Source organism: Tremella mesenterica (assembly GCF_000271645.1).
Source record: "Tremella mesenterica DSM 1558 unplaced genomic scaffold TREMEscaffold_5, whole genome shotgun sequence".
NCBI classification, from domain to species: Eukaryota; Fungi; Basidiomycota; class Tremellomycetes; order Tremellales; family Tremellaceae; genus Tremella; species Tremella mesenterica.
Window position 1 is genome coordinate 1,324,256 of NW_006711229.1, and position 20,611 is coordinate 1,344,866.

Here is a 20,611-nt window from a genome sequence, read left to right on the forward strand (position 1 = left end):
GGAATTACCCGAAAAATTGGCACCAGCGAAATTCACCACGACCGAGTGGTATAGTTTTATCAGGTAGTGGTTCACGGTTACTAGTACTATAGACACCATGAAGGAACAGATGCAATACTAGTAAAGTACACACCTATCATTTCTTCTTTCCCTTCTTCTTCCCACCACCCGTGTTACCCGATCCAGAATGACCCTGGGAAGTGGTACTTCCCTGTGTGAAACCAGTCCCCATCGACTCTTTCGCCCCTTTCTTCTTGCTCATCGTTACGGCGTATGATTGACGCTGTCGGAGTGGTATCCATCTCTCAGGCTACGAGTCAGTAATGTGTTTCATGAATTGAAAGATATCTCACATCTTCGGTGAACTGACGAACTTCCGTTGCTCCTTTTGGCAGTTTGTGTTTGCGTTTCTTCTGCTTGGCCTTCTCCTTCCCTTCCACATTTTTGGCAATTGCAGGTTTTGTCTCCACTTTGTCTCCACCCGTTGACCATCCAGCCGGCAGGGAGGGAACGTTGGTTTCAAGGTCGACTTCCGACAAGGATGTGGATGCTAGGACCGAGTGATAATCATGCGAAAGGAAGTCCAGGTGGGAAGCGGTTGAAGCCAGGTTTGTGAGGATGTCTGGGTGTTCAGGGGAAGACTGAGTATGAGTGAATGGATTGAAATCGCCAACGAAGGAGGACATACAGGTGAACATCCAGCCAAGAGCTCGTCATAAATCTGTCGAGTTTTCTCATATTCGCCTATTCTGTATCTCTGGTCAAGTAAGCTTGAATATCTCTAGTAAAGTTTTGTACTCTTTCTTCTCTACGGCCATTCGCTTGTACAGATTGAGAGTCATTTTACGATGTACTACTTTGTAAAGGTCGACACAAGGGACTCACGATCTGGCCCTCAAGATGCAACTCCCGTCTACCCTTTTCTCCGATTTTCGCTTCCAACACCTTCAAGGCTTCTCTCTCCCGATGCAAGCGATAGAGACAATAAGCACGTTCAAATTGAAGTTCTGACTCGTCCTGATACGAGACGACGAGGTCTAAAGCGGCAGAATATTCGTCGGTTTGAAGATGAAGAAAGAGAAGGGTTTGAAATCCTGCCCTAGACTTGGGGTCGAGAGTGAGTACTATTTATCAGTCCTGCTTTCCCCTCCGTTCTCTGTACAGCTACAACGAGCCATGTCTATAGTGATACATAAGCCTACATGAGAAGAAGGAATGATGTTGGGGCTTTGTAAAAGGACCTACTCTTTCTGCACGTCTTGATGGCATTCTGAAAATAACCATCATTCACTTGATCCACCAAACCTCGATAAAGTTGAGGGAGTCGTTCTTCGGCCGACTTAGGTGAACGAGGGGTGAAGGATCTGTGCATGGTATGCTGTGCCATGGTGCGACTAGCCACTACGACCGTTAGATGAAGTTGATGCTTGGAGGAAGTGATGAGACGATAGCACGAGGAATATGCGCAGTCGGGAAAAGAGATGCCGGCGGTATGTAGTGCAGTCATCGATGTGAACCCTTTGTCAGCCAAAGTCATCCAAAATTTTCCACTTTCAAACTCTCTACCTTGGATCGTGAGATTGATGGGAATCATGACCTATCTACATCCTACATCAGTGGTTTTATAACCCTTTATTATCTCATACATCTTTCTCTCATAATTCGTTGTTCTGGCGAGCCAACCATGTCGACCTCTCACCGTCAACCTTCACCCAATGACAACTCCGACAATGACGGAGATGTGGAAGAAACACCTATCAATACCGCAGGTGCTTTCGTCTCTGGTTTTACCTACTTTCCAAATTCATCACCCCCAAACCAAGAGCATTTACCTCTGCCTTCGTCCACCAACTCCATAGACGAAGAAAAAACTCTCAACGCTCATATTCCCTCTACACCACCTGGCATATCTAAAGACCGATCACTGGAGAAAATCCCTTCCGATGTTCCTCCTACCATCTCTCAAACTTCCATGTCAACTCGTCCAGCTCTATCTACAGGACGTAAAATCGCAATATCCGGCATTGTCACGTTCACCACTGCCATGTCCGCCGCTGGACAGATGGGTCTCACCATCGCCCTTCCCAAGATCCAGACCGAATTGAATATGTTGGCTACGGATTTACAATGGATTCAATCAGCTTACACTTTGACCAACGGCTGTTTTCTACTTCTCAGTGGAAGGATAGCCGATGTTTACGGTCGAAAATTGGTGTTCATAGTTGGCGTAGCTTGGTATGCTATTTGGTGTCTCATTGGAGGTTTCATGAAGAATGGTGTGGGGTTAATCATCACTCGGGCTTTGGCGGGTGTAGGAGCTGCGATTTCGTCAGTCTCTTCCATCTTGTCCTCCTACCTGTCTCCTTGCTGATGTCCCCCCTTCTTATGTGTTCACCCACAATTCCCCCTCAGGTCCTGTTCCTATTTGTATGGAAATATATGGAAACGTGGACTGACGAACAGAACACCAAGTGCTATCGGAATCATTGCTGCAAACTTTGAAGGTCGAGCAAGATCCACAGCCTTTGCCTCCTTTTCAGCTGGTGCACCCATCGGAGCAGGTTTCGGGTTGGTTCTCGGTGGTGTGTGTACTGCCTTTGCACCGTGAGTCTATCTCACCTCAAGCTGCTGGCGCTGAAGGAATAGGACCACATGGAGAGCTTGTCTGTGGTGTTTAGCCGGTATCAGTGTACCGCCAGTCGTACTTGGATGGTTCTTCATTCCTCCGGATCATATACTGCCCACCGGAAAAGATAGATCGATCGATTGGGTAGGAGCGACGATGGTCACTTGTGGATTGGTATTGCTTCAGTTCGTACTTACCGACGGACTGTCTGCTCCTCATGGTTGGCGAACGGGATGTGAGTATCTCCCATGACTCAGCACGAAATTTTGTCTCTGATTTTACTCGCTTTATCTGTGCTCTTTGTGTACTCCCCGCTTCTTTCTGTGTCTTCATACCTTTTCTCTTCTTTCCTTGCTCATTACTTCTCTTCATTGTGTCCTAGATATTCCCCGTTGTCCTCTCTCTCTCCATCTCAGTAAAACTCCTTTTTTCGAATACGAGAGTGCGTCCTGCAAAAGACTTCGGGCTATCAAATAAATACGGAATATGCTCACAAAGTAGATATCATAGCCCTTCTCATCCTCGGAGTTGCCCTCATAGTTGCATTTTTCTTCTGGGAACAATACGTGGTCACACGTACCAGCAAACCCCCACTCACGAGTCCGAAATTATGGACAAGGGCGAGTGGAAAACTGGCTTCTGTTTACTTTATTGGATTTGCTACCTGGATGTGTTTCGCCGTGAGTGACCCTCTCAAATCGTACCACTTCCAAGCGTCCATCTTCTATTCTCCCTCTGCGGCGTGCTTCAGCCTTGAACGTTCCTAAGGCCCCTCAGTCGCGTTCCATACTTGTACGGATGAAACTAATTAACAGTCTCTGTTCTATCATGCCACATTATTCTATCAACAAGTCCAAGATCTCAGTCCTATCGGTGCAATGTTACGATTCCTTCCTTGTCCTATCTCTGGTGTATTGTGTAATATCATCGTTGCCGGGCTCATCGCTTCTGTACGGACTCAGTGGATTGTCTGTGTGGGGACTCTGTCAACAGGGTGAGTTGTGTTGTCAGGCTGCCGTCTCTTCTCTCGATCAGTCACCACTCCTCTCCCCAGTCTCTCTGAATCCCCACAAATTTGTGTGTCCGTTTGGTGTGGCCAAGACTGACGTATCAGTATAGCTAGCATACTCTTCGCCCTCGCTCCACCCGGAGGGATATATTGGGCTTATCCATTCAACGGCATGTGGTCATGTGTCCTCGGAGCGGATTTGTGAGTGAATTTCATCCTTCCTTCGTCATTCTCATTTCAAAATCTTCTTCTATACGCGATGACAACAATTGTATAACATGACGTTCCGAGCTGACCGTCAGTCTCATGGCAACAGGATCCATCTTTGTATCCGCCCTTTCCCTTCAATCTGAACAATCCGTAGCTGGTGCTCTCTTCCAAACTCTCGTTCAACTCGGCGGATCATTCGGATTAGCATTCACGACACTCATCAATCAATCGATTTACGACGATCGTATCTCCTCTGGTATTTCGGAATCTTTGGCTTTGCTTGATGGTCTGCGTGTGGCGTTTTGGTTAGGTGCGGCTTTCTGTTTTCTCGCTTTTTTGGTTGCGGCCATCATGCTGCGTGGGATGGGGAAGATTGGGAAGGGGGTGAAACGGAAACATGATAAGGAAGGAAAGCTGGGTGAGGGTGATCATGATCGGTATGTGGAGAGTAAGAGTAGGATGGATGAGTCTGAGACGTCTGACGTAAATGGGCTAGAGGCCGTAGGGGATGAGAAGAATAGAGGAAACAAGCAATAGAGCTCTAATGGAGTGATAAGAATTGCATGTTATACATACTGTATGTCTGCCGTTGTCCTGTCAAAGAATTGGCTATATATTCTAAAGAGGCAATGTGTCAATACCAATGAACATGTGAACTACATTGTACTATACTGTACAATAATATCACGCAGGCAGACACAAGCTCACGTTGAATACTCGAGTCACTTTGACGCCATACTCTTATAGGTCACAAATTATGCATCTCTCGTACTCAGCATCATCTTGTAGTCTACTGAAGGACCTCATCACTGTTGAAGGAAGAATGTTCGGGCATGGTGAAGATACATGATTGTCAAATAGAAATCCGGCTCGTACTTCCAGTTGCTCCCTGCCATATCAGCTGCAATCATACATTTCTCATTAGCAGTCAGAGCGTCTTTTGGAGCCAACCCAATGCTTCCATCACGATGATGCTCTCCCTTTGCCATCAGAAACAACCTTGCATCATCTAAGATCGATGCTGGCATCCCACTTGCTACCTCAAGGTAGCTTGTCAATGGTTCAAAAATGGCTTTGTTGGGGTCCTCACCCTTGTTAGACTCGTTGATTACTTCAACCGTTTTGTCAGCCAGGGCTGTCAAAAGTTCTATCATACCTGTTGGGAGCTTGTAAGCTCCCCACCGGAAGGAGACTGTTTGTTCATGGTTGTCATCCTCTTTGTGTTCATGTTCAGTGCCATCCGGGAGAGTTGGGGTGACTAAGGTATATGTATCAGAATTGTCGGATTCAGCGATTGAAGAGGTGTCGACCATCGTTCCGTCGTTTGAAAAAATTGATTCTGTGTATTCATGTCTATTATCTTCCGGGAGAGTTGGGTTAACTGAAGTGTATATATCAGACAATGAACAATCATAGTTTCCTGGTGCTCCTTGAGCTTGAGGTTCATCATTGGATCTAGCGATAAAAACAGAGGTGTTGGACATTGTTTTGTTGGTTGAGAGGTTGTTTGGTGAGTTATGAAGATGAAGATGGTGATTGGTGATTGGTGGAGCTGGGTCTGATCCAAGGGTTCTTATACTTCTTGAGCACACAGCCTCCTCTGATAGACATGAGAAGATGAGGTAATTGTTGAAGGGAGGAAGGAGAAGCTCTGCAGTGAGCCATATATGTCATTCCGTGAGCCTGAGAAAGTTCAACAAGGGTATGAAAGGAGAGATGAAGATGGCAGTGCTATCTCTTCTCCTGATTTTGCCTTCTCTACCTGTCAGAATGATACATAGACCATGACATAATCGAAAGGAAGGTGAGAACGTGGGAAGGGGCTATGCGCACGGATTTCTTCTACCACTTCAGGCGTGAGAACGACAGGAGAAGAGGACGGTTTGATGATTCTCCTCTTATCCTCTCCGATTAACGCGGGTTTCGGATTGCTGTGCGTGATGATATGTCATCATGAGGGAGACGGGGAGATATTTGGGGACGTGAATGGTGGAGAAAGGGAGGAGATAGTAAACTGCAAGATCCCCCTTCCTCGTAAGCAAAGTACCTGTCTATCAAGGTACACACACATGAATGATTTCTTCTTCTTGTGCAAATAGAATGTCACGGTTACGGCACTTGCTAGACTCAACGTCTGCCTGGGATCATGAGACCACAGGTGAACGTGACCAAGGGGGAAGAGAAGATGGAAATTTCACGGATCAACTGTCATGACCGGGTAGCGAGCCCGCGATCATAAATCGTCCTAAAAAGCTCAATATCAACTCTACTAGTGTTAGTTGATCTCGCTATTAGTACTGGTCGTGACATCAACAGCTTCAGAAGCTCAGCTCACTCTCTCAATTCGACCGGTTGGTGTCAGGATCACGCGATCACGGGTACCTTACCTGGTAGTCGTAATCCATTTCCTGTTCCCGTCTCCGTCTCATGTTCCCGCTACCGGACTTACTCCGTTCCGTACCACGCCTGGTACCAATCCTTCGACACCACTCCCCTTTTTTACATCTCCGTCTTGGCAACTATCATCGTTCTTTCTCTGCTATTCTACCTCAACATCACTTCGAACTACGTACGCCCTTCATCGGTATCATCCCGCGCTCTTTTTAGTATATAGGACGTAGTCTTTTCTCAGCAATGTCTTGTCGAATGTATTTTGTGTTTTCCTAGTTATATCATTTGACATACATCTCATCGATCTTACAGATCTCTTCGATACACTACATCACTAGGTTTGTTCCCTACAAGGCCTCATTGTCACAGCTCATCGACGCAGACTATTCCGACGTCTGGTCCTTACAGTTGGCCAGCATTCATGTTCTATGATCATTCAAACTACATACTGACGAGCTACACCATCAGATCTCTCCAGTGCGTGAGATAGCTTTCTAGAAAGTTTGTACTCACATTGGTCACTGCGCGGTCTCCTGTTTCCCCATCTTTTGTAAACTGAAAAGCAAGGAGTGTCTTTTCAATCTCAGTCAGAGTTCTTCCCCTATTGAGGACATTGTGTCTAATAACCTTCTTCTTGGCAGCAGCTGAAAGGCCAGTCATGTCCACAATGGGTTTGTCCAAGGTTGGCAAGTCTGGCTCAAAATTCACTGTGTTTGCACTGTCTGATGCCAAGTTGCCTGAAGGGTCATTGTCCACAATATCCCTGGTCAAGAAATTCTCAAGGTCTTCTAGCAATTTTGTATCCAGCATTGCTACTCCACCATATTTGTTCAATGCTTCCAAGAGAGTTATAGGCCCATATTGATTAACTTTGTTTGGAGGACTTGATCCTAGGCACTGTGTGGTATATGTAGTCAATTTGTGCAATCTAGTGAGAGCCAAGTACAGAATGTCACTCTCACCCCAGGTGAAGGACTGCTTTACCAATGAGTCTTTGTCCAGAAACGGGTTCTCGATCTCGATTGGTTCGTCTCCACACATCTCATTCCACCTTTGAGACAACACTTGTTCCACCCGGTACCCCAATCTATTGGCATGTGTACTGTTAGGACATTCTTGTTGCGCCGAAGCATAGGCAAAGATTATCTTGTCGAAGTTGGTGAGTTGTCCCATCAAGTGAATGGTTGTCACGACCGGGTAGCGAGCCCGCGATCATAAACCGTCCTAAAAGGCTCAATATCAACTCTGCTAGTGAGAGTTGATCTCGCTATAAGTACTGGTCGTGACATATTCCCCCCCTTCAGGGAAGCTGGCGTCTCGACAGCAGTACTTCTGAACCTGAAACCGTGGCAGGCGCGAGGCCTGTGGGTTTCCAAGTCACATGCGTTCGGCAGGTATTCGCGCTCTCGGAACTAGGAACTAGGAACGTCGAATCGGAAGATCCGACCATGGGATGGTCACATAGGACCCTCGGATGGTTGGCAACCCCCAAACCAACCCCTCAGGGCGAAACCTGAGGACAAACGGTGCTGACACCTGCAGCCAGCACCTCACATAGAGTGAGAGCCGCGAATTCGAACGGGTGACCCGTTAGAGTTGATATTCTGTCACGACCGGGTAGCGAGCCCGCGATCATAAACCGTCCTAAAAGGCTCAATATCAACTCTGCTAGTGAGAGTTGATCTCGCTATAAGTACTGGTCGTGACAATGGTCTCTGTTACGGGGTAACAACGAATCGAGAGGACTCTATCGAGTTCGACGGATTAGGACAGAGGAAAGTGGGAGTTGGAGGCAGTGCTGCAGTAGGTAGGGACGGGTTTTCCCTTTTCGAGATTTCCCCACTGGGTTTGCTCAAAAGCGGTTTTTCACCTGTCCGAGTATGTACATAGACGCTTGCAGTAGGAACTGAGAGGAGGACACGGATACCTGTAGACAGTATATAGTACAATCAGCAAAGTACCAACTTTGCTGATTCTTCAATATCATTCTTTGGCTACATCGATTGCAGAGGAGACACAATCCATTAGCACCAGAGCACCTAGATTTCCACGAGACCTCCATCGAGTTCGACCCAACCTGCGACCTAGTCGTCGTGTTTCCAGTACCGTTACAGTCTCCTTCCCTTTCTCAAGTTTTTCCAAAAACGGATTAAGACTTTCCATCCCAGCTTCCGAAAGGTTTTCCAATGCTCGTGAAAATAGCACAAGAGCACTACGAATTCTTGGATCTGGCATGGCAATTTGACTTTGATTGGGGATTAGATAAGCTTCTAGAGTATCACTCATAAGGGTTTGTATGGCCTCTGTAAAATCAGACGAGTTTTCTTGAGGGCCATTTTCCCACCCAAGAGTGGTGGGTGAGCAATCGGACTGATGAGGATCCGTACGGGTATCGACCATATTTCTGAAGCCTTTAGTATAGTTACGTTACACCGAAAGTGATGGTCTTTGAGATACAAGATGGGGTAAGAACAGTAATCTACACATTCATTCCCCTATATTGTACTTGTGTGGGTGTACTAGGAGAGTCTTCTACTGGTGGGAACATTCATTTAGTAGTGAAAGGAAGGAAGGAAAGTTCTGGGTGCTTGATGTATCACCTCTTTACCCCGCATGAGAGAGACTCGGGCAATGGGGGTTGCGTGGGGGAAATAGAGAAGTGAGTTCATACGTCATCGAGCAGAGGGTTAGACAATGTTCCCACGATTCCCCTTCCTGTGTCTTTCTCCCATCATGTCTCCCACACTTTAAAGATACTAGGGTCCTCCCATGATGTCAGAGTCGAATCCGAAAGGGAGACTAGAGAGGGAATTGATCAAACGAAGATATTCATTGGCTGGCATACGGTCGTAGAGGTCACTCTATAGTATCTCCTCGTTTCAACCTCGGAAGAACCACCTTGCGCCAGATATCCTGCACCTCTAGAGATCAGCCAACCTCCTTCAATTATCCACTCCTTCCAACCAAAGGTATTGTCCTGCAATGTTTCGTCCAACCTGGGAGAAACATGACAAAAGACCGAGGTGAAAGACTCACGAGATTTCGTTTTACCAGGACAAGAAGTGGCGATTTTATCCCAATGTGGGCTGGCAGACTGACTGTCAGCTTCAACCTCTCTTGTCGTTTCACTACAGTCTTCGACCTGATCACATCTTGACCATATCCATGCGACAACGCCCTAAGAGTTCTCCACCACCGATTCAATTGTCGTAAGTACGTCAGATGTCACGTCCGACAGATGGGTAGTGTGAAAGCATGTTTCCTTCTAAGACAGGATGTGAGATGTACGAGGCGACGAATCACTCACATCAACTATCATCTTGAACATGGTCAACTTCATCTCCTTAGTCCATCCCGGTCCTCCATTCGACCAGACCTTGTTCTCAAGTAAAGACGGTAAGATAGTTTTCCGCCAAGTATCCTTACACTCTACATGGTGTCAGCCACTTCCCATCCTTCACAGCTTCAGACGTCCGGCTATCAACGAACAAGGAAGTGAAGAACACTTACGAGTCGGTGTTTTCTTCACTGAAACTCCCACATTCTCCCAGTTGGTCTTCGCTGTCTGCGTCTTATCAGCATTCATCTCTCGGTTCTTGATGGACTCACCTCCAGTACTCGACTAACTATCAAAGTCTTGTTGTGTCCCTCTTTCTCCGGTCGATCATTCATCATCTTCTCTTCCTCGTCCATACCCTCTTGCCCTGCCTTCGTGTCATCGTCTGCGGTATCGACTTCTGCATTCTGAGCCTCTACAGTCTTGGAGTCTGTCGCTTCATCTCCAGATTCCTCGACGCCAGAGGAAGCCGCGGGGGAATGGGGGACATGACGTCGTGCTGCTTCGGTAGCGAGTTGACGTCGTGGAGCTTTACCTCCTGTGCTTTTACGAGCGGCGTTCTTCGTCCTTGACATGGTGGTTGTTGACGAAGTGCTTCAAAGACAAGGTAAAGATGGAGCTGTCAGTCAATACGAAAAGGGAAGGAAGGTTGTCTTGACGACCGAGATAGTGATTGATTCGCCCTGATGATTGATGGTTTGATCCGTGTTCGCTGCTTCCGTGATCCCGTTGTCCGTGCGTCGGATCTTCTGACTTCGTTGCCTGTCCTGTCAATTCTCTTCGTTTCATTTCTCGGATCTGTATTTTCTTTTCTGTCTACCTCTGTAAGTGCCGATCGGATCACACAATATCCATGTATGTAAGGCTGACAAAGAGAGCCAAAGACCTCACATGCTATCACAGATTGAGAGCAACTTCATCCCCGGCAATCCCTTGTCTTCTTTTCATTCGGCTGACGATACCACTTCCATGACACCTGACAAAGCTTTGGTCTTACGTATCATGTGGGAAAAAGCAGAATCTCCAGGTCTCAACTGGGACCACCTGTCCCGTGTTCTGGCAAAAGAAAACGAAAGTGCCAAACGGCATAGTGGGGTCGTTTTCAGGGAAAGGGATCCGAATGGAATCACCTTAGAAAAGATGTATCATACCGTAAGCTAGATCTCCATGGGAGATGTTTTTGAAAGCTGATACGAAAGATTATTCTCCCTGCGCTTAAAAGGGGTGACCTACCTTACGCTGATGCTCCCCAACCGACCGGAACAAATCGACATGTCACGGAGACTGGCTTCACCGCCAATCAAACGTCCTCGAACACAACATCCGTCAGTGAAAACCGCAGGACAACAAGAGACGGAAGGGATGTCCAGGAGGATAGGTCTTCCGCACCTAAGAGGATGAGTGGATCCTCAGCGACAAGGAAAAGGAAGGAAAGAGACGAGGACTTCATTGTAGAAATTGATGAGTTGTCAGAAGGTGAAACAGAAGCGAGACCGAGAAAGCAACCCACTCGACAAAAGAAACAACCTCTTCCCAACTGGGTGACAAGAGATGATTCCCCCCTCTCTTCGATTGCCTCGACTCGATCACCGTCACCTACTCCCGCATCGGTTGAATTCGACCAGGAAAACTTAACCGTTACTAGACCTCCCATCGGCCAGCCTGTAGCAGTCTCATCTCATGTAACTGATCAAACTGCCAACTCGAGTCGTCCACTCCACGTCAAAGGCGAACCTCCTTCATCTCCTCAAGTTCCCGGGGGATATATCCGAAACCGACAATCTCCTTTGGCCGAACTCCAAGTCAAACCTGTTCTTCCCTCTTCACAACGCCGTACACTATCATACAGTTCGAAAATCCGAGAAGAAAGTAATCTCCTCGAAGGTTCAGAAGCCTGTTTTTCATGTCGGAACTCCCAACCTCCCCGAGATTGTTGGCAGAATAAAGGTTCTCATAAATGTGTACCATGTGGGACAGGTCCATGTTCTCTTCATCCGACTCCTGTGAATGTGAAAATAGGTCGAGGACTGACTTCAGTGGCTTCTTTGTTGAGGGGAAGAGCGTTGGACGCAATGAGCAGGGGAGAGAAGAACATTGGTGATATCGTATTGAGTGTGGATGGGTTGATCCCTGCTTTAGATTTTCATGGAGGGGATTGGCAGCAGCTGAAAGAGGTCAGCAAGGATCTACACAAGGTTGATGAAGATGCGAGAGGACGTGGAGGTGAGAGAGGGTAGGATAGCAACACACACCTGTAATCGATTCGATGGAATGCTGGCGCACTGATACGTACATATGATCATTAAAGAGGATAGATTAACATGCATGGGCTGTATGAGTGCCATTCGTAGTCTACTGCAGCGTTAGTAGTAACACACATACGTATTAGGAAGACTTAAACGTACCATCACCGTCGCTTAGGAATCACTCACTATGATGACATCACAAGAGGTCCGTGCACGCCACAGTCACGGTTACAACCTTCCCTCATACTTTTCTCCTTTATCTCTTGACTCATCATCTCCCCTTACCCCTGACTTCATATCTGACCTATTGTGAGCATTCTCTTGTGTCTTAAACTTCACTGACAGGAAGACATACCGAAATGCCCCCTAAACCTCCCAAAAGCAGGGTCAACAAAACGATGTCGATCAGTCCTCCAGCCGTGGCTGACCATACCACAAAACCATCTTTACCTGACAAGAACCTCGTTTTGGAAATACTACTCGCTCGACTCGATGCTGCGAAAGATATGGATTGGTATCAATTATCTCTCTCTCTGTCCTCCACCAACAGTTCCGACCAAGATGAACACAAGGGTGGTAAACGGAAGAGTCCTGTGATGGAGAAAGGCGTAGCAAAGAAGAAGAAAGAGGATGACGAACTGAACGGAACTTCTTTAAGGGAGATGTATTATAATGTGAGTTAGGAAGAGAGGTGAGAGAGAAGAAAGCTGATGAAAAGAGAATATTACCTGCGCTGAAAGAAGGTAAAGCACCGTGGATCGAGATGCCGGAAGAGGATGTTTCGTCAGCCAGCGAGAAGGACCAGCCTAGCCCTATCACTGAAGAAGTCTTCGAGGCACGCAGCCACCAGATAGGTAGGAAAGTGGTGAGGAAACCTAAGGCCGGGGGACCTATGGAGGAAGATGAGAATGATGATAAGAGCGAGATCATGACTGACGGTGCTCATGAGGATGAAGTGATGAAAGACGAGGATCTCGAAAGTGAGGAAGGGGACCTATTGGAATATGAAAATAAACCCAAGGATCAGAAGAAGAGTGAACCTGGTCCAGTCCTTGTTCCTATCGCCAACGACAAGATACAGCCTGTGAAGAAGCCAATTACTCGTAAGCTTCTCGGAGGTAAACCGAAAGAACCCAAACGTCCTCCTGGTCTAAAGACTCCTAAGTGCGTGGCTGGAAAGCCGGTCCTGCAGTTTTGGAAGAAAGATCAGAACAAGGGAGACAAGAAGAATCACGAGAGCAAGTCGAAAGCGTGTTTGCTAATATTAGATGATAATACAGAGGGGAAAAAGAGCATGCATCAATTCTACATGTCTCTATACTTATCACATTCCACTCACACGCATAAAACCAGAGACGATCGAATAGAGTTCAGAGGATAAGTTGAACGGAGAAATATTCGACGGAAGGGGTAATTCTAACGGCGGTTCGGCCGTCCTGGCCCGATTCTATCGGCTAACACTCCCCCACGGGACAATGCACGACTTTGCAGTAGTCCCGGACGATTTATCGATGGCGACGGCGAGGTTTGTGATGATGTAGAAGGTAATAACGATGAGATATTGAGTGTTATGTGTGTGGTAGTAGTGGTAGGTGAAATCGTGAAATGAATTTCGGTGGGGCCCCCTGCGGGGCTCCGCTCTGACACGTGGTTACCACTCACTACTGACGACTGACTCTTCTCTATCATTCCTTTTACTTCATCACTTTTATCTCCAATTATCGGTATGTCCACCTTTCGTCTTTCTCCACTTTTATCACTCGTTTCTGACTGTCTGAGCTTCCCTCTATCCTGTCTACTTCTTAAAACTTCAGGTTTGCTAGTAGACTCCCGAGAATCGATGAATTTCCTTCGTGGTCCTGGCTGACGATATTTCGTAGAACCGCTACCCACCGAGAAACTTTTATTTTCATTAACAATTTCATTATGTCTTCGCCACTTCCCGATGGTATCGATCCCTTGGTTCCTCTCCTGAGGCCTGGTGAGGCTCATGGTACGCTCATTAGTCACTTTATCATGAAAATTATCTCTGACCAGCTGAACTGTCGGATATCTCGGTCCGTACCTTGGAGGCGACCTGTCGACAGATCCGTTTCCTCCGAAGGTTGCTTGTCTCTCTCTCGAACGCTGGTCAAGGTGCATCTGCACCTTTCTTCGACATTCTTTACGATCTCGAAAGGGCCTGTCAGCATGTGGAGAATTTGTTGGGATACCAGATCGATGACAATTAGTGTCATGTATCCTCCCATCTTTTCTATCTTTTATCTTTTCTTTCTTTTCCTTATTTTTCTCTCTTAACTCTCTAATGACTCTAGGTTCTACCGGTGGCTTCTGACCTATCTTAGAATTACTCACATTCTTAGGTACACCTGAAAATTTTACATTTTGGCTCACGAGAACTTTTCCTTCGGTGGTACCTTCGGTGGGTTTCTCTGAAGTTCCTTCCACCCACACTTCTCTCTCTGGTACCGACTCTGTCTGTGGTACCACTTCGTTCTCTGGTACCACTTCGTTCTCTGTACCACCTGATAGATCTCCTAGATCCTCGAAATCTGAATAATCGTAATCGATGATTTCATCATCATCTAATGTCACGTATACTGAACCAATGTTTTTCTTCTTCGGTGGTTCTACCCGTATCGCTGACATATTCACCGAATGTACTGGTCCACCTAAAGCCTTCGTGAGTACGTCTGCCCTCTGAGAGACAGTGCTAACGTATTCTAGTTCAATAACCTTGTTACTGACTAGATCTCGAAGAGCATGATGTCGAATATCAATATGCTTTGTCCTCTGGTGAGTACCAGGTTTCCTCGCTAGTGATATCGATCCTTGGTTATCGCAGTTTAATGTAGTAGGATTTAGTTGATCGTAGCCTATCTCCCTCAATAATCCTCTCAACCACTGAGCTTCCTTCGCTGCTTCAGCCATCGCGATGTATTCTGCTTCGACTGTCGACGACGATACTGTAGCTTGTCTTTTTGAACTCCAGGTTATCGGTGAGTTGTTCATCATGAATATCCAACCTGTAGTTGATCGTCGTGTGTCTTTACAACCTGCCCAATCGGCATCAACCCATCCTGCTAGATCGCTAGCCTCGCCACCGAGACGGATACCATGTAAACGAGTGGACCGAAGGTAGGTAATTACCATTATCCCTTCTTCCCATACTTTCTTCGTCGGTTTAGTGAGGTACCTAGCAAGGTATGAGGCGGCATATGATATGTCGGGTCGAGTACATGTGGCTAACCACTGTAGACATCCTATTAATTCTTGAAATGGTCGAATTTCACTCTCCGCCTCCGACATCGATGGATTTTTCGCAGTAAGGGGTAATGGCGTTTTTCGGTCTCGATGTAAGTCGTTTTCTGGAAACTTCTGAACTATCTTATCGATATATGCTGGTTGGTTTAACCATATTGTCTTTTCTTCTCTGTTCCTTGTTACCTTCATACCTAAGATAGTACTTATCTCCCCCAGGTCGGTTATTATCCACCTTTTACCTAGCCCATCGAAAATTTCCTTCGCTTCTTCCTTCGACTTCGTGGCTAATACCAGATCATCGACATAGGCTAGCAGTATTGCTGCTCCCTTTCCTTCGATTTTCTCTTCTGGTCTGTAGTAAAGACCCCAATCTGATTCGATTCTTGAAAAACCTAGGTGAGATAATCCTTCGCCGAGTTCTATCCACCATGTCCTGCCAGATTGCTTTAAACCGTAAAGAGACTTAACTAACTTCAAGGTATTACATCCAGGCTTCGGCTTTATCCCCTTGGGATACTTCATGTAAATTTCTACATCGAGTTTACCGTTTAAATACGCCCCTTCGACATCGGCCTGACGAATTTCGAGATCTTCGGTGGCCGCTATAGTCAAGAGTATTCGTAACGACCCCGATCTACCGACAGGTGCGAATGTCTCTTCGTAGTCGACACCTGGTACCTGTGAGAATCCTTGAGCTACTAGTCTGGATTTATACTTTAGTAAGTTTCCTTCTGAATCTGTCTTCACTTTGAATACCCATTTACATCCAATGGCTTTACGGCCCGGTGGTAACACCGTTTCCACCCATGTTTCTTTAGATTCGATGTTAGATATCTCTTTCTCCATGGATTCCAGCCACTTCTCACCATCTGGGCCGTTTACTGCTTCTTCAGGAGAGATAGGATCAATGAGAGAAGTATCACTTTCGATACCTGCGATAGAGGCGAGTGAGACTAACTTATTAGGCTCGCGACCAAAGTCTAGGAACGAGTCTGTTAGGCCTGCAAAACGGTGGGGGGGTCGAATAATTCGTCCGTGACGTGTCGTCAGGATCCCCTCATCCCCATCATTTCTTCCTTCCTCATCATTTCTCTCATTTTCGACGATATCGTTCTCATAGATCCAATTTCCTCCCCAAATGCCCTGTCCTCGTCGTCTTTCAGTAGGTTGTGGGCCTGTATTAGGTGAGTTGTCTCTATCGACATCATTTCCTTGTTCATTATCGATATTTTCCTGTTCGCCACTTTCTGAGCGGTCGTCAGGGAAAATTTCTTCGTTGACGACGGGGTCTAGGTCCACTTCGATGGCGTCAAGAGGGGTTTGGATGACATCTGGCGACTCTCTAGTAGCCACCATTCGTCCTGTCGAGCGACGAACATCTCGTGAGTGTTCGATTCGTCCCGATCCGTCCATTCTAACGATCCAACCGCTCACACCCTCATCTTGACCTAGTATAATGGCTGATGAACCCCTAGGTATCGTGAAGTTCGACTTCAGCCTTATCTCCCTTGGTATCTGAACGAAACATCGTTCACCAAATCTCCACACGCTATCTAAGTTCGTGTCTCTTCCTGTGAGTGATGTCCAGCCTGATTTACCACTGACACCAATCGAGGTTTTCATAATTATAATGGCGGCGTATCTGACAGCATAGGACCAATATTCGTTCGGTAGTCCTGAGTCGAATAACATCGTTGATACCATCCCCTTCAAGGTACGTATCATTCTTTCCGCCACTCCATTTAATTCTGGTGTGTATCTTGGTGTGATGTAGTGGTTGATCCCTGCTGATAGGTAGAATTCCCTCATATCGAGGCTATCGAATTCACCTCCCCCATCAGACCTAATCACCCTCACCCTTTCACCAAGCTGTTTCTCTAATTTCGAGATACACTGTCGAACGATATCTGACGATTCGTTCTTCGTCGTTATCGGTACGGCGAACACAATTCGACTCGCCCTTTCTACACCAACGAAGAAATATCGTTCACCTTTTATCGCCGGACCGAACGGGCCAGCAATATCGACATCCATTCCTACTCCTTCACCATCTCCTTTTAACATTGGTGCTTCTTTATTCTTCGGTAGACGTGTTATCTTGGCCTGCATACAGGCGGGACATTTATCGGTTGTAAAGGGATCGTTCTTGTAAGTGTCCCAGTCCTTCTTCAATAGTCCCTGTCTACCTAGACTCTTTAGTTTATCTACACCTATATGTCCGAGTCGCTGATGCTCAGATTCAAGTGGTGAAGTCGCCTTCGGTGTCGATATCACGATCATCGCGGCAGACATCGCTCTGCCAAATCGTACCGACCATAGTGAGTCATGTTTCCTCAAACCTAGTTTCTCTTTACCTTTACCTATCCATCCACCACTGCTGCTTAGATTCGCCTTCCATCCCCATGAGAGTAACTTCGAGAGGGATAGAAGACTTATCTTCGCTGTGGGGACGTGATGTACATCTTTCAGTACCATTTTTTGTCCTGAATCTAGTTCGAGGTTAATGTCACCTGTTTCCCAAGCCGTCATTGACTTGCCAGATGCTAGTCCGAACACTCTCGGCTCCACTAGTCTTTTAATATTCGTCATTATCGACCTGTGAGGAGTTATGTGGTGAGTAGCACCACTGTCCACTACCCAGGTAGGGATTACACGAGTGTGGCTCACGTCATTAGACTCTGTAGCTAATCCCACCCACTCATTATCCTCAACCCACGGGTTTTCAATTTCTTCGGGCCATACGATGTTACTCGTGTACCCTTCGTCATCATCGAACCACGATTCTGTCGACATGGCCATCCCGGCCCACGCCTCGTGTTCACCATCCAATGACGAATACATCAAGGAGGTTTTGGAGTTATCCTTGGACTGGTTCTCATCCTTCGAGACCGTATGTCCTTTCTTATTATTCTTATTATTCCTCCATTTCTTTTTACCTCCATCCTTTACATCTGCGTTTTCTTTCCTGTTCGTATCCTCTCTTTTAGGTTTACGACAGTACTTCGCTAGATGTCCTACAGTGTCACAGTTATAACACTTTCTAGTTTCTTTCCTGGGCTGACCATCAGAGATATTATCTCGGTTCACCCTCATTCCTTTATTTCCTTCGACGAACATCGCGAATCCCTTCCTATTGGTTCTACCAACAGGGCGCGCTTTACGTCTCGCCGTTTCTTTATTGAAGATCGATAAGACCTTTTCCCAAGTTCTTTCCTCTGCTATGAGGGATGTTACTTCGATCTGAATGATCCTGTATGATGGTGCTAGAATGGTATTGAGGAATAACCCAGCTCGTTCCTGTGAGTCAAACTTCAACCCCACCAATTTCGCTTCGGACATCGTCTTCGAGAAATCCTCCACATGCTTAGCCATTTCTTCGGCCGTCGCATCGTCCCTTAAGTCATAGCTAAACAACGCTTGACGGACATTCCTTTGATTCTCGATCGTCGCTGTTACATGCAGGGCTATGCAGTAGTCCCACATTTCTTTAGCTGACATCTTCTCAGATATATCAAGCATCACAGCATCCGACACTGTTCCCTTGATCATCCCCTGCGCTTTATTCTCCCTCGCTTGCCACTTTTCCCATTCCTTCCACTCTTCTCCAGTAATCCTTCTACCAACCACTTGCCCTTCGACGGGCGTGGTAGGAGGTACTGATCCCGCCCTCTCAGCTGCCGATCTCACCCCTATGCGACCAGGTTCGGTATCATTACCTGTGACGATATTCCACACGTCACCTATCTGTAGATACACCTCGATCGACTTCCTCCACGGAGCATACGATGCTGGATCGTGGGATAACTTTGGGTGGTTCTCAAGAGAGATCTTAGACGACACGGAGGTCATTATGAGGAGAGTTAGAAATGGGAACTTGCCTTTGTTATACACAGAAGGTATGTGACTTCCGACTGTTAATCTGTTTGCTAATATTAGATGATAATACAGAGGGGAAAAAGAGCATGCATCAATTCTACATGTCTCTATACTTATCACATTCCACTCACACGCATAAAACCAGAGACGATCGAATAGAGTTCAGAGGATAAGTTGAACGGAGAAATATTCGACGGAAGGGGTAATTCTAACGGCGGTTCGGCCGTCCTGGCCCGATTCTATCGGCTAACAAAGCGGAGGTATTGTTGGAGATGTCTGAAGAAGACTGATGGGAGGTGAGTCAATTTTGAAGGTTCATGATGCATCGTGATACATTTCTGTCGGTCAGGACCGAGCTGATTGACAGGTTCACGAACGACATCCATGGAAGAGCTGATATCATTGGTTTCTAAATACAATCTAAGGAAGGAAGATACATCGTATACGGTGGATAAAGATGCAAGTAGATATGTCTGTCCCTACTTACTGTCTACTTAGTCACTCGATGAAATGGTATTATATCTCCTCATCACTTCCCATCAGATCTTCCTCCGGGAAATCTCCAACGCGTACTTTGTCTGGTCGAACAAAAACTGCGTGTTTTGGTCTACATTCGAAATACTTCTTCCCATTCACCCTTGACGTCAGTCACAGTTTTCAGCAATCTTAGCAATTCGAGTTGAGTAGTACGTAATATTGAGATGGGATATGACGGATGTAAGCGAGCACTCACGAGCCACCACCTTTCCCGACGGGCTCATCCAGCTCTACACCCACCCACACGCCACCTCTGCCGACAGAAGCCTCACCGACGAATCTCACAGTTCCTCGTCTAGCCATGTCTCCTTCTGAAGATATCACCTCACATCGCTTTCCGGTGATAATCTCTGGAGGAACGGAGGTTGGTGGTGGAGGGGCTTGGGAAAGGTTGGTAGGTGTAGGAGCGAACCGACCGAGTTTGTTCGCTTTGAGGTGGGCTAGGACAGTGTCTGCTGGTCAGGTGTGCACTTGTAGAAGTATCAGGATTCTCCAAAGTGCCATCATCGTCGATTGCCAACAGTCGTACTAGTAAAGTAGATTGCACCGTAGTCTTGTATCAAAGACCGGCTCAGGGGTTTTTGAGAAGTAAGAGTGGATGAGAATGTTCAATTTTCTTTGTTTGTACATTGACAGAAGACCAGGTAGCACGAGATTGTACAGGGGAGATTTTCAAAGGAGACAGGAGAAAGTACGCACCAGACCTAGCTTCATATTCCTCATGCGTAAGTTCGAATTTGTCCACTCCCGTCAAATCGCTATACTCTCCTGGTCGAGCTGAAGGATCGGTATTCTCCACCTGTCGATCAGCTTCTACTTCCTTTTCAAAACTTGACTGACCCTTATACAATTCCCGTCCTTCACCCCATATTCCTCTAAACTCTTCTTCTCATCGTCGAAAGTGGCCAGAACGGGTGACGATTCGAGTGAAGGATACAGTCGGAGGATCTGATATTGTGGAGATATACCAGTGACGGGATGTAACTTTTCTTTCAGAGCTTCGATAGTGATGAAAGGGTCAAATCGGCGTTCTCCTTGAGCATCGGGAGAGGAGATGAAGACGCTTACGAGGGGCATGACGGGTGAGTGGAGTTAGAGGTTGAACGCGACATTCC

General features: G+C 46.6%; 7 protein-coding genes across 7 annotated transcripts; 2 read left to right on the forward strand and 5 right to left on the reverse strand.

Annotated features, from left to right (window-relative positions):
* Positions 1–136: 136 nt before the first annotated feature.
* Positions 137–1,372, reverse strand: TREMEDRAFT_68788 (uncharacterized protein; the record flags this gene model as incomplete). The annotated part of the gene is made up of 5 exons (XM_007004739.1): positions 137–310; positions 354–641; positions 689–757; positions 886–1,124; positions 1,246–1,372. The coding sequence occupies 5 exons, from the start codon at positions 1,370–1,372 to the stop codon at positions 137–139; spliced, it is 897 nt and encodes a 298-aa protein (XP_007004801.1).
* Positions 1,373–1,972: 600 nt separating this feature from the next.
* On the forward strand, positions 1,973–4,382 carry TREMEDRAFT_30643 (uncharacterized protein; the record flags this gene model as incomplete). The annotated part of the gene is made up of 7 exons (XM_007004382.1): positions 1,973–2,328; positions 2,464–2,604; positions 2,647–2,861; positions 3,128–3,306; positions 3,442–3,620; positions 3,741–3,836; positions 3,938–4,382. The coding sequence occupies 7 exons, from the start codon at positions 1,973–1,975 to the stop codon at positions 4,380–4,382; spliced, it is 1,611 nt and encodes a 536-aa protein (XP_007004444.1).
* A 269-nt stretch (positions 4,383–4,651) lies between these two features.
* On the reverse strand, positions 4,652–5,329 carry TREMEDRAFT_62497 (uncharacterized protein; the record flags this gene model as incomplete). The annotated part of the gene is made up of 2 exons (XM_007004680.1): positions 4,652–4,734; positions 4,759–5,329. The coding sequence occupies 2 exons, from the start codon at positions 5,327–5,329 to the stop codon at positions 4,652–4,654; spliced, it is 654 nt and encodes a 217-aa protein (XP_007004742.1).
* A 717-nt stretch (positions 5,330–6,046) lies between these two features.
* Positions 6,047–8,636, reverse strand: TREMEDRAFT_62498 (uncharacterized protein; the record flags this gene model as incomplete). Its single annotated transcript, XM_007004681.1, has 6 exons — positions 6,047–6,111; positions 6,295–6,364; positions 6,690–6,692; positions 6,750–7,382; positions 7,771–7,901; positions 8,276–8,636. 6 exons carry the CDS (start codon positions 8,634–8,636, stop codon positions 6,047–6,049), a joined length of 1,263 nt encoding a protein of 420 aa, XP_007004743.1.
* A 456-nt stretch (positions 8,637–9,092) lies between these two features.
* On the reverse strand, positions 9,093–10,148 carry TREMEDRAFT_62499 (uncharacterized protein; the record flags this gene model as incomplete). Its single annotated transcript, XM_007004682.1, has 5 exons — positions 9,093–9,157; positions 9,273–9,330; positions 9,544–9,665; positions 9,747–9,797; positions 9,842–10,148. 5 exons carry the CDS (start codon positions 10,146–10,148, stop codon positions 9,093–9,095), a joined length of 603 nt encoding a protein of 200 aa, XP_007004744.1.
* A 394-nt stretch (positions 10,149–10,542) lies between these two features.
* TREMEDRAFT_62500 (uncharacterized protein) lies at positions 10,543–13,428 on the forward strand (the record flags this gene model as incomplete). Its single annotated transcript, XM_007004683.1, has 5 exons — positions 10,543–10,725; positions 10,773–11,796; positions 12,165–12,493; positions 12,538–12,983; positions 13,311–13,428. 5 exons carry the CDS (start codon positions 10,543–10,545, stop codon positions 13,426–13,428), a joined length of 2,100 nt encoding a protein of 699 aa, XP_007004745.1.
* A 5,942-nt stretch (positions 13,429–19,370) lies between these two features.
* Positions 19,371–20,580, reverse strand: TREMEDRAFT_39175 (uncharacterized protein). The gene is made up of 4 exons (XM_007004448.1): positions 20,337–20,580; positions 20,196–20,295; positions 19,693–19,948; positions 19,371–19,596 (listed from the first exon to the last, which is right to left on the reverse strand). Exons 1-4 carry the CDS (start codon positions 20,571–20,573, stop codon positions 19,476–19,478), a joined length of 714 nt encoding a protein of 237 aa, XP_007004510.1. The 5' UTR covers positions 20,574–20,580; the 3' UTR covers positions 19,371–19,475.
* Between the last annotated feature and the right edge of the window lie 31 nt (positions 20,581–20,611).

Coding starts and splice junctions, on each gene's coding strand:
- TREMEDRAFT_39175 (XM_007004448.1), bottom strand. CDS start 20,573: ATGCCCCTCGTAAGCGTCTTCATCTCCTCTCCCGATGCTCAAGGAGAA. Junction 20,296..20,336: donor AGGACGGGAATTGTATAAGG/GTCAGTCAAGTT, acceptor GCTGATCGACAG/GTGGAGAATACCGATCCTTC. Junction 19,597..19,692: donor GTCGGGAAAGGTGGTGGCTC/GTGAGTGCTCGC, acceptor ACTGACGTCAAG/GGTGAATGGGAAGAAGTATT.